Source organism: Miniopterus natalensis, chromosome 11 (genome assembly GCF_054644295.1).
Source record: "Miniopterus natalensis isolate mMinNat1 chromosome 11, mMinNat1.hap1, whole genome shotgun sequence".
NCBI classification, from domain to species: domain Eukaryota; kingdom Metazoa; phylum Chordata; class Mammalia; order Chiroptera; family Miniopteridae; genus Miniopterus; species Miniopterus natalensis.
The window spans coordinates 25,281,019-25,293,378 of record NC_142091.1 but is presented as its reverse complement, the minus strand read 5'-3'; the positions used below and the strand labels follow the sequence as shown (position 1 = coordinate 25,293,378).

At 37.3% G+C, this 12,360-nt stretch overlaps 1 protein-coding gene across 7 annotated transcripts in view; it reads left to right on the top strand.

Moving 5' to 3' along the window:
- Nucleotides 1-12,360, top strand: part of CEP295 (centrosomal protein 295) — a 44,892-nt gene that overhangs the window by 19,214 nt on the left and 13,318 nt on the right. For 6 of the 7 annotated variants that reach the window (XR_015715269.1, XM_016206791.2, XM_016206793.2 and 3 more), the window contains 7 exons: nucleotides 678-767; nucleotides 916-1,019; nucleotides 2,953-3,090; nucleotides 3,522-3,619; nucleotides 3,888-7,182; nucleotides 8,195-8,342; nucleotides 8,498-8,644. Coding sequence is in view for 6 of the 7 variants with exons in the window: in XM_016206791.2 (XP_016062277.2) it covers nucleotides 678-767; nucleotides 916-1,019; nucleotides 2,953-3,090; nucleotides 3,522-3,619; nucleotides 3,888-7,182; nucleotides 8,195-8,342; nucleotides 8,498-8,644 (4,020 nt within the window). In the remaining variant the exon portion in view is untranslated. The remainder of the gene's footprint in view (nucleotides 1-677; nucleotides 768-915; nucleotides 1,020-2,952; nucleotides 3,091-3,521; nucleotides 3,620-3,887; nucleotides 7,183-8,194; nucleotides 8,343-8,497; nucleotides 8,645-12,360) is intronic. The other variant, XM_087821606.1, reaches the window with a different exon arrangement.

The following is a 12,360-nucleotide window of genomic DNA, read 5'->3' as shown; positions in this document are numbered from 1 at the left end:
AATCTTATCCAAGCCCCTAGTGTAATTCAGATTCCCCTGTAATACCCTATTGCAAAACTCTGTTTCTCTTATATAGTACTTATAGTCTCTAACTTTATATATTTTTTTCTCAGAAAATTATATAACGTTTACGTTCCTACTCACCCTGTAAAACCTCCTTGAGGCCATTTCTAATTTACCAGTGTCTCCAACATGCAGCACTTACGTAGGTGCTGAATGAATAAGTACATGAATGAATGAATGCTTGATGCAGTTGCTGGCTACCATGATATGATTGCTAACTTTCTTCTGTGGCTTCATAATTAATAAAAATTGTAATGTCTAAATACGTCAGATACATTTAAGTTTCTTAAGCTTCTCTTTAGACTTTGATGCCTTGCTTATCCCCCTTTCGTGCTCTCCCATTGTGTTTGAAGATGTGAGCATGGCTTCTGAATGGTTCTCCTTCATTCTTTCCCTTTTTTGTTTTTTAACAAATTTAGTCTTCCATCTGTCTTTTTATATTAGGCTCAAGTTTAATGTATAAAATATGTGGTCATCTGGAAGGTGACTGGATCTTAAACAAGACATTCAGGTATACCAAGATTGAATTGTTAATCTGAATGCAGGTTTTTGTTATTTTGTTCAGATTTGAGTTTGACAGTGATAATATGCTCATAATAATATATCTCTTACAGTTGAAAGTGATATGCTAACAGTTGACTCTGGACCACTTACTAGTGAAGATCAATCAGTTTCTTGTGATGCAGACTCTAAAATGGAACAAGGTATTTTTTTAATTTACATTCTCAAACTTGCTTGGCTCCTCAAATCTTTTTCCTAATAAAATTCATGTAATGAATGAATAAAGAGCATTAGAGTGGTGTCAGAATTCTAAATTATTAAAACTGATTTTTGTTTTGGGGATCCTCCTAGAAATAAATGAGACCCAGCCTATCACAGCTGTAGCTCAGAGTTCAGTTCTTCTCCATCCTCAAGAAGCAGCAGCCAGAATTAGAATGGCAGCAAGACAGAAACAGGTAATTTGAAATTTTTATTTTTAAAGGTTTTGTTCCCCAAAGTACTATAATTTTGTTTGACCAGTGAAATTTGTCTTAATGACTGGCTACATTTAATACCATTTATTCTACCTTGACTTACACATTCAGCTGATAGAAGGCACTTCACATATACTACACATTTGACCCTTATGGTTTCTGCTTCGTATTTTATACTTTTGTATGTATCTTATCTTTCCTATAAAATTTATTAGTTTTTTAAAGTTGGAGACTTTTTAAAAAATTTAATTTATTCTACATAGTTTCTGGTACAATGCCTTATGCATAGTAAGTGTTTAATAAATATTTCTTGAATAAATGAGTCCCTGTCATAATATTGGGTAGTTGGCTGAGCTTTGTAATCTTAAAGGTTTTTTTGAAAAATAGTATTTCAGAAGAAAAGTTTAAATTCAACCTCCTTAACTACAATTTTGGTCCCATGTACTTTAGTAAAAGACTTTTTAAAATACGAATTACCTTGAAAAAGGCTGATTATTACTAAGCTAGTCAGTTTATAGTTACAGTTTTTATAAAAATACTACTGAATAGTTAAATTCTATGATCCAGTATTTCTTCTCAAATAAATGTTTTCAAATCAGTATTCTAAAGCATTATTGTCCAACAGAACTTTCTGTGGTAATGGCAGTGTTCCATATCTGTGTCCAGTATGGTACTGATAGCTACAAGGGCTGTTAAATACTTGAAATATGTCTAGTGTAATTGAGGAACTGAGTTTTAAATTTTACTTAATTTGAATTAATTTACATAGTCACATGTAACTAGTAACTTTTGTATTGACAATGCTGTTCTAGAGGTACTACAGAAGTGTAAACAGCTCAATTCCATGTCTCCTATGAGTGAGGGAAAGTAAGGAAGAGGAAGATAGGAACTCTCTGTAGCCTGACTAATACTGATTTTATCTATTGCCTGACTAGAAATAGGTAAAATTTCAGATTGAGATATTTTTTAATTTTGAAAGCAAGATCATTTTTATTACCTCTAATAAAAGTATTCCTCTTAATAAAACTTCACATACATTCATTTTTCTACTTATTCAGATAATATTTATTATGTATTACATATGTGTCAGGGACTTTATAAGGTGCTGGATTTAGCAGGCAACCAGACTAGTCCAGTCCTTGTCCTCATGACACTTGGTCATTCTTATTACTTGGTTCTGTGTATGTGTTGGTATAACATTAGGGTGTAGGTGTCATCCCAGTGCCTTTGTCTGACCATCTATTTCATGCCTGGCAATATTTCTCATTGTATTACTATTTGGCTTCTAGGTAATTGCACCCCTTTATGGGGAGGCCTTGATACTTAATTTCTTTGTCATTTCTTACTGAGCACATTGTATAATTAAAGATATGAACACAGAATTTGGCCAAGCATTGTTTGCTGCTTCTCTGGAGGTGGCTTCAGTGATCATCAAAGTTTCCTTGTGCTCCCAGGAAATAGAAATAGTTTATGTGTTTATTTTTTCTTCTTTCTGCCTCTTTTAAAATTCTTTCCCTGCCCGGCCGGGCGTGGCTCAGCGGTTAAGCGTCGGCCTAGGATCCAGGTGATCAAGGTTCGATTCCCAGTCAGGGCACATGCCCGGTTGCGGGCTTGATCAATGACTCTCTCCTCATTGATGTTTCTGTCTCTCTCTCTCTCCCTCTCCTTTCCTCTCTCTGAAATCAATAAAGATATATTAATAAAATAAATAAGTAAATAAAAATTCTTTCCCTTTTTCTCCGTTTCCATTTTTCTCATCTCTATCTTCCTTCCTCCCTCTGGCAGCAGTAATAACAGATAATCTTTTAGGATAATTGGTACTGTTGGTGATGATACCTGTCTCTTTTCAGTGTAATTCATACTCTAAACTTTTGTGTGAGTTTGTTAATAGTTCAATAGGTTTTTTGTTACGTAGATAATGGAAATAGAAGAGCAGAAACAAAAGCAATTGGAATTACTTGAACAAATTGAAAAACAGAAGTTAAGATTAGAAACTGATTGCTTCCGGGCTCAGTTGGAAGAAGAAAAAAGAAAGAAAACTCAACAGACTGAGGTAGGATGTGGGAAAATCTCATCCCAACATAGATCATTGGGGGATAAGAAAATATAAGCAATCTTAGCATTCAGAAAAATGCATTTCTAATTCTTAATTTGGTATTTTTTTTCTTTTAATAATGTACATATATGTAAAAATAAATATAAATAAATAAGTTTATACAAACCTAATGGCTTTCATCTTTGAGTTTCTAGAGTGTGTATGTATGTGACCATAATTTGTATGTAATGGATATTTCGAGCTCTTGGACTTGGTGGCACTAAAAGAGAATGGTAGATAATTTTGTTTCTTAATAGTGGAAGGGCCAGTCTTTTTTTATATAAAAAAGTAAAACTATGGAAGTTAATTATAGAACTTCAGTTCATGTTAAATACTTTAGTACTTGTTTCTAGATTTACTTTTTAATTAGTAGCTTTGTCTTTTATTAGGTTGGCACTGCTCCAGTATCATGCGCCATAAGTTCTGATGAAGATAGCCATAGGCGAATGATTCGAAACTACCAACATCAGCTTTTACAGCAAAAGAGGTATTAGCTAGGGTACAGTTCATGTGTTATATTGTGTGACTACATATTCAGGATTTATTATTTATATGAAGATATAATCAGGATTCCCTTAGAATTGTGGCATGTAGATTTCTTTAAGGGCAATGTGAACATTATTCCTTTTCCACCATGATTCTGGCCCATCCTAGATTGCTGTTGAATTTAATGTGTAGGCATTTCAGAATATGGAGCATTTTTAAAAATCTAAAAATAGTAATATTTGTTTTGTTTTTGTGTTTATTTTTGGTAGGTTTCATAGACAGTCTGTTGAAACAGCCAGGAAACAATTACTTGAATATCAGACTATGTTAAAAGGAAAGTACCCATCCATGCCAGCTGCATCATTAATTTCTGATTCTGTTGTATCAGTCCCACCATGGAAATCTGAAAGACAGACTCTTATATCAGAACATTGGGATCAAGGTCAGAGACCCAAGTTGAGTCCTAGCAAATACCAACCTATACAACTAACACAGATCCCCCGATTAGAACAAGATTTTTTTCAGATTCCAAGACAAAATCACTTTCCACAGAGACAGGTAGAAACAACAGAAACAGATGTTTTAGCCAAGAAATGTTTGGAATCACAAGAACAGCCAAAGCAATTTTCACAGACTGAAACATATCAGAGAGACACTAAAGCAGTCCCTAAAGATTCTCATATACTTTTAAGGGCTTTATCACATGATAGGCCCCTAATACTGCAGCATGCCAGTGAAGTAGCTGAAACTTTAGACTCCCAGCAAATGTTCTCGGAGAACAATGAAAATACATCTGCCAAGCCAACTGAACCTTCTTCATTCCTACCACTGGTAGCTGAGCATTCTTGTACTTCTCTTCCTACTAACGTTGAATCTGGAAAAATCCAGGAACCCTTTTCAACCATGAGCAAAAGTGCAGTTTCCTTAAGCCATTCTGTAATCAGCCAAAGGCAGGGTAAGTCTTTGCCATCCTCAGAGAACATCACAGTCCAGCAAGGTAATTTGAAGGCTCTCCAAGAGCAGTTAGACCTACAGAAGAAAGTTCTGCGGTCCAGACAGGAAGCCCAGGAACAGTTGCTTTTGGGCAAACAGAAAGAATTTGAAGGGCAAACCGGCATCTCTGTATTCCTTCCATTGGTACCTCTAGATTCATTTGCTTCCGTGCCTTCTGCCAAAGTTGAATCAGGGAGAATCCAGGAATCTTCTCCATCCAAGAATGATACTGCAGTTCCTGCAGGCCATCCTGGGGCCCTACGACTTCAGGATAGTCCTTCGGATTTTTCACAGCAAGATAATTTGAAATTTCTTCAGGAACAGTTAAATATTCAGAGGGACAGCCTTCAGGCCAGACGGGAAGCCCAGGAAGTATTGTGTGTACATAAACAGGGTGAGCTGGATGAAAGAGTATTGTCTAAACAGACTGAGCCACCTTCTCTCCCCTCGCAGGTAGCTCAGAATACATTTACTTCATTAGTTTCTGCTGGTACTCAATCTGGAAAAATCCAGGAGCAGTATTCATCTAAGAGTGAGGAGAGACTTCTCTCAAGCCAATCTGAAATCCCCAAATCTCAGGATGGCTCTTTGAGCTTCTTGCAGCAGTTCCTACCTTTGCACGATAGTTTGAAGTTGCTCCAAGAGCAGCTGACTGCACAGAGGGATGCTCTTCAGGCTAGGCACGCAGCCCAGATGGAATTACTTTTACGTAGACAAAGGGGTTTGGGGGATGATAAGTCTGGACAGATGAGTTCTTCATTCCCACCGATGAGTGCCCAACGTTCAGTTGCTTTGCAAGCTTCTGCTAAAACGGAACCTAGAAGAATTCAGAACCTTTATTTGTCCGAGAAGGAGAGTACTATTCCTGCAAGTTACTCAGTGATCCCAAAATTTCAGGATGAGCCTCTCAGTTTTCCACTGCAAGAAAACTTGACAACGCTCCAAGAACAGTCACACATACAAAGGATAATAACTGGTGCTAAACAGGAAACTCAGGAATTTGTACACAAACAAAGTGAATTAGAAAACGGAATTTCTTCCAAACAGACCGGCACCTCTTTACCCTTATTGCAGGTAGATGAATCTGAAAGATGCCGTGGATTTCTGTCAAGTGGCAGTGCAGGTTCCTTGAGGCATTCTGAGGTCCCAAGATTTCAGGAAAGATTTCTGAGATTTTCACAGGGTAATTTGGAGGAGCACCAACAATGGCTAGACACAAAGGAGGCCCTTCAATTTAGCCAGAAACCCCAAGGAAATACACCTTTTGAACAAACTGGTTCCTCCTCATTCATGCCCCAGTTAGGACAGCTTTCATTTACTTCAGTGCCTTCTGAATCTGGTATAGCCCAGGAACCTCTTTTCACAGACAGTGATGGTAAAATTCCTTCAAGCCATTTTCAGATCCCACAGTTGCAGGATAGGCTTTTGAGGATTTCACAACTTATCCAGCCTCAACAAGATAATTTGAAGGCGCTTCAAGAACGATTAGCTGCACAAAGGGAAGCCATCATTCAATCTAGGCAAAAAGCCCAGAAAGAATGTAAACAGAGTGAGCGGAGGGAAGGAATGAGATCTCCTGAGCGGGTTGGCACCTCTTCCTTACCCCTAAGCGTACGTTCATTTACTTCACCACCTCTTACTGAATCTGATAGAATCCAAGAACCTTGCCTGACTGAGAGTTATACATCCTCAGGTCATTCTGAGATACCAAGGTTGCCTGATAGCCTTTTGGGTTTATCGCAGCCTGTTCCACAAGTTATATTGCCCGGACAAAATAAATTTGAGGAAAAGTTATCTTCTGAGCATTTTATTCAACCTCACCATCATGATTTGATGGTACTTGAGCAGCAGTTAGATATACAAAGGGAAGCCATTCAATTTAGACCTGAAGTCCAAAAAGAATTGCTTTTGCAAAGACTAGGTAAGTTGGAGAAAGGGGTATCATCTGAGCAGGTTAGCCCCTCTTCAGCTTTATCACAGGTAGCATTGCCTGTTGTTGACTCTGAAAGAATCCAAAAGTCTTTTCCAAGCAGAAGTACCAATACTACACCCTCAAGTCATCCTGTGGTCCTCAGATCACAGGATAGGCTTTCGAGTTTCTCACAGTCTGTTCTGCCTCAGCAAGTTCATTTGACAGCACACTTGGACTTGCAAAGGGAAGTGGTGCACTCTGATGAGAAGGCCCAGGAAGATCTGCTTTTAACCAAAAAAAGTAAGTTGATTGAAAGTGGATCTTCTGAGCATGCTGTTCCCTCTTTGTTTCTACCCAAGGAGAGAGAGCATTCATTTATTTCACTACCTTTTGGTGAAGTTACATATAAAGACATTTGTGAATTGGATTCATCCAAGAATGAACATGCAGTTTCTTCAAGCAATTCTATGGCCCCAAAATTCCAAGGTAGACTTTGGAGTTTTTCACAGCCTGTCGTAGCCCAGCAAGATAACTTGGGACTTCAGAAGCAGTTGGATCTGCAAAAAGAAGAAGAGCTGCTAGTACACAGACAGACAGCATTGCAGCAGCAGATACAGAAACACCAAGAGACTTTGAAGGATTTCTTAAAAAACAGTCAGGTATGTATGAAACTTGAATGTCTAAGAATTAACCAGTGGAGCTGACCCGACTCAGACAAGCGTAATGTTTTCATCTTGGGCCTAAATAAGTTCTTACTGAGAGTAAACAGTTTAACATTAACTGCTTTAATTTTCTACCTTAAACAAAAACATAAACACTATCTCAAATGGTGTTTATCAAGTTAATAGTTATTTGAAACCCAGCTGATTTCAGCCAGTAGTTTGATACAGCCAAATGCAAACACTCTTAAAAGTATGGATTGTCATTTGAAGTTTTGTTATAAAGGATTTTGAGCTTACTATAAGAAGAATAAATTGTAAAATAAAATAACACGTTAGCAGAATTTGTCTTCTACAAATAGCAGACCTTGTGCTTTCTGTATAGCACTTTGTTGATATTTGTATGTGAATCAAAATCAGTACCCTTTTTTTCATTAAGTGACAGTATTAACACCTGTTGTAAAACGGCATGATTTTAGGCTGATGGACAGCTGGACCTGCTGCTTGTCACTGAATTATAAAGAATACTCTAGCACAGTCACTCAGACATTCATAGCTTCTCTATAGGGGAGATAAGAGTATATTCTCCAAAATATGAATTTTTCCATTTTACTTTAAAAGGCTATTTTCAAAATTTAGCCTAAGTAGAATTCTGTAAATCTTTGATGTTCAGAAGAAGCTTGAGTTGAGTTTGTGAGAATTTGAGTTTTAGGGACTTAACTGGTCATTTTGAAGGAAAAGCAGAGGGGGATATTCAAGTAAAGTCTTATTGAAATGTACCATGGAGGCTAAGTTTTTAGGTCAAAGGCTGTGAGTGGTTGTACTTTCCAATGGAAATATATCAGCCTTTTGATATTAGAGGCCTTTCTTGTTTTTTATGTATGGATAATATAGTGTGAACTGTTTATTTGGTTGATGTTGTAATTTAAAAGGGAGATACAAGTCTAACGAATGCTTTGAATGATCCCTTATCCAGTGTGTCATCCCCACCCTCATCTGTCCACTGTTTCAGACAAGCAAACCCACTTTTGAAAAGGACTTAAATCCCCAGATGCTCAGAGAGTGGCTTCCTCTTCTCCAAGACCAAACAAGAGATGATCATGGAAGCATGAGTACTGCAGATAAGAGCAACTCTGATGATAATCAGCTGCTTTCAGAAGGTAAGTACCAAGCAGTGTGGTAAGATAATTGTATTTCATTGTAATTATTTCGCTGATTATATTTTGCTTTCACTTCTTGCAACTTGCTGGTTAAAGAGAAGTTTGTAGTATATTAATAGATTGTATTCTGCCTAACTTTATCATTGACTTGATAGGTGAGCATCTGAACAAAGAACTGGGTAGGAGAGCCTCAAAGCCACCTGTAGCAAAAGTTAAATGTGGATTGGACTTGAACCAACATGAACTTAGTGCTATACAAGAGGTAGAATCACCAGCAAGTGGTGGCAGACCTTCTGTACTAGGTAAACAGATGGTTTGATAAAATACGATTTTTTTAATAGTTTGCCAGTTTTTTCAGGATGCTAATTTTTTGTTGTTGTTGAAGCCTGACTGAGTACTTATGGAAAGAAAAAAATGGTTTATATAAGCACTATATAAAATTTGAACTTAAAGAAATGTGGCATTTTATAACTAGTTTTTTCTTGTATATGGGGTAGAACCAATTTACTATAGATAAAAATTCTTTGCTGTTCAATATTCTGACACTCTTGCTTCCCTCTGCTTCCTTTCATGTCTGCTTTCTAAACCTGTTTCTTCAGGATATAACTTAGTTTTTTCTCTTTTCCCTGTTGCTTTTCTATGTCAGTATCTTTATTGTTCTTTTCCTGTATCTTTTATAGATTACATATTATGCTTAAAATCCTGGTTTTAGCCCTGTCTGGTGTGGCTTAGTGGTTAGAATGTCAGCCCCCTGCACTGAAGAGTTGTGGGTTCAATTACTGGTCAAGGGCACATACCTGGGTTACAGGTTTGATCCCCAGCCTCAGTTGGGGCACATGTGGGAGGCAACCAATCAGTGTGTCCTCACGTCCATGTTTCTCTCCCTCCCTCCTTCCTCCCTCTAAAACAAATCAAGGGAAAAAAAATATCCTCGGGTGAGGATTAACTAATTGTCCTGGCTTTAAGGACAATTAGCTGTATTTCTTCACTGTACTTTTTCCTAGATCCAATTATCTAGAAAAATTCCTCCCTGAGATACTTAGTAAATAGCCCTATTTGAATTTCATAATTATTTTTAGATTTCAGACTTGCCAAATAGTGTAATTGATCAAATTTATCAAAGTAAATCCTTTTTAAGAGAGAAATTAGCTTTGTCAGTAGAAAGGCACATGGAAGTACAATGTTAGTATTAGTTATTTTGGTCTTTGGCCATAAAATATTGTATCTTTGTTTTGCCTGAAAGAATTAAAGAAGGTAGAGATTGAGAATAATTCTTAAAAATCAGTCCCCTTTCTGCTTTCTTATTATGTCTTATAGAACTTATAACATAGAGTAATTATTTTATTCATTACTAGGCTTTGGAGGTTTTTCTTCTATTTTGCACTATCTGGCAAACCACAACTTCAGCAGGAATTGATTGATGCTTTCCCTAATTCACAATGAGCATTGGGAAATTCTCATCGATTCCTGTAATTTAATGAGTCATGTTTCAAGGTTTCATAATGTCTTCATGTCTAAAAGGGAAAGCTTTATACTGTTCCCTCACCTCCACTCCTTATCTTTCAGCCTTCTTTTTTCGGTGAATTGTACCCAGATGTAAGTTTTAACACTCTGTCTACCTCTCCGACACCCAGTAAATCACAACTTCTCAGTTCTGCTTGATCAGCTCTGGCACCTGTCCATATCTTTCCATTCCCACTACCACTCATTTAATTCGCACCATCATTTCTTTATTGAATGGCTGCTATATCTCCCAGTGTCTCCTTGGTTCCAATCTAGCTTTAATTCATTTTCACATGACATATTCAGAGTAATCTCCCTTTATTTCTACCTGTTTTAAACCCTTCAGTAGTATCCCTTTGATTAGAGGAATAAGTTCCAATTAAGTCTAGTCCTAGCTTCACCTACCAGGCCCCTCATGATCCTGTTCCTCCCTTCAGGGTTGGCATAAGGTTAGAACATGAAACAGCATTTCTTCCTGCCCTAAACACCCCTTACTCCTAATCTACTCTCTAGAGGCAGTCATTTTACAAGTCTTTAAGTGTTTCTTGTATTTTCCTTGTATTGGCAGTGGACTTTAGCAAAATATAAGCTAAATTATCATCATGCTGATCTATTTTTTCACTGTTGAGACAACTAGTATACTGTGACTATATTAACTGTAAAACTTTTCCTATTGTAAATTTTCTCCTTTTTTCATTTGCTTAAAGCTTCTGTTGAATGTTTGTCTTCCCACACTAATACTTCTATTAAATACCTCTGATATAATTTGAGATCACACCTTTTTCTCTGTGAAATATCTTTTAGTTGAAAGTTGGATGACCGCCCAGTCGGGCATGGCTCAGCGGTTGAGCATCGACCTAGGATCCAGGCGATCAGGGTTCAATTCCCTGTCAGGGCACATGCCCGGGTTGCGGGCAGCAGCCGATCAATGACTCTCTCATCATTGATGTTTCTATCTCTCTCTCTCCCTCTCCTTTACTCTCTCTGAAATCAATAAAGATATATTTAAAAAAAAAAAAAAAAGTTGGATGACCTATATCATGCATTTTTAACAACAGTATTATTGCCTCCAAAAGGGATGAAAATTGGTTCTTGGGGAGGTGAAAAAGTCTTTAATATCTATAGTTATTAAAAGTTCATGGAGTTAGGAGACATTTTGTTGTTTTGTTAATCCTCACCTGAGGATATTTTTTCCATTGATATTTTTTTTTTTTTAGAGAGAGAGCAGAAGGGTTGGAGAGAGGCAAGAGAAACATCAATGTGAGAGAGAGAGAGACATCGATTAGTTGCCTCCCCCAAGAGCCCCGACTGGGGCAGGAATTGAGCCTGAAAACCGATGTACGTGCAGTTGATGAGAATCGAACCCGCGACCCTTCAGTTGGCGGGTCAACACTCTAACCACTGAGCCAAACTGGCTAGGGGAGAAGGCAATTTTTTTAAAAGCCTAAAAGCTCCTTAGGTGGATGATGATGAAAGTAATGTCGAGAAGCACTAATCTGTTTTGATCTTCCAATTTTCTATAGTTCATTTCTTTTTCTTTTAACTTTGCATTCTGGGAGAATTTCCTCAACTTTTTCTTTTAACTTTTCTTATGAATTTTTATTTTGACTATTAAATTGTAGTTTCTAAAAGCTTGCTCTTTTTCCTGATTTTTTTTCTTTTTCATAGCATCCTGCTATTTTCATGGATGCAAAATATTACCTCCTGTGTGTGTGTGTGTATAGTTTTTTGTTTGTTTGGGTTCCTATATTTTCTGTGTTTGTCTGAGTTCTTTTCTTTCTTTTTTTGTTGTTTCTGACTGGTATTTTAGAGGGTTTCTCTAAAAGCTTGCATATTGGAGTAGGATGCTAAAAGGCTGATTGGAAATTCTGTAGGCAGGGGCCTTATGAACTTCACTGAAAAAGGTGGCTTTTCACTGGGGACCCTCAAATTAGTATCTGTAGTTCTTCAAAGAAAGACCTTCAAGCCTGATACAAGCCTGGCTGCTGGCAGACCTGGGGGATCTGGGGGATGCAGACTTTCTTTTAATACCCCTGATTTTTTTAATGGCATTCTATCTCTCCCTTGCACCTTTCAGTGCCTGATCCCCCTGAATTCAGAATGTATTAGATTCAGTTCCTTCAGAGACTAAATCTGTAGTCTCTTCTGGGGATGATGTTGAAGGACAGGGATGTCCCTAGATGGGAGGGATCTGTTCCAAGTACATAGTTTTAAACATTCTCCCAGTTTTTAGTTTCCTGACACACACCATCCTTTTGCAATACCTGGTGCCTTTAATTCCCAAATTTTGTGGGGTTCTCAGTAAATTAGCTTCTACAGTTGGGAATCTCCCACTCCTTTGCTTGCTTGTTTTTATTTTTGTAGCAAAATATAATATTCAGAGAAGTGCATAAATCATAGGTGTTTATTTCAGTGATTATCACTGTAATAACCACCCCGTGTAAACACCACCCTAGTTAAAAATTGGAATGTTTTAGAATTACATAAGCCCTTCCTTTGTACCCTCTCCATTACT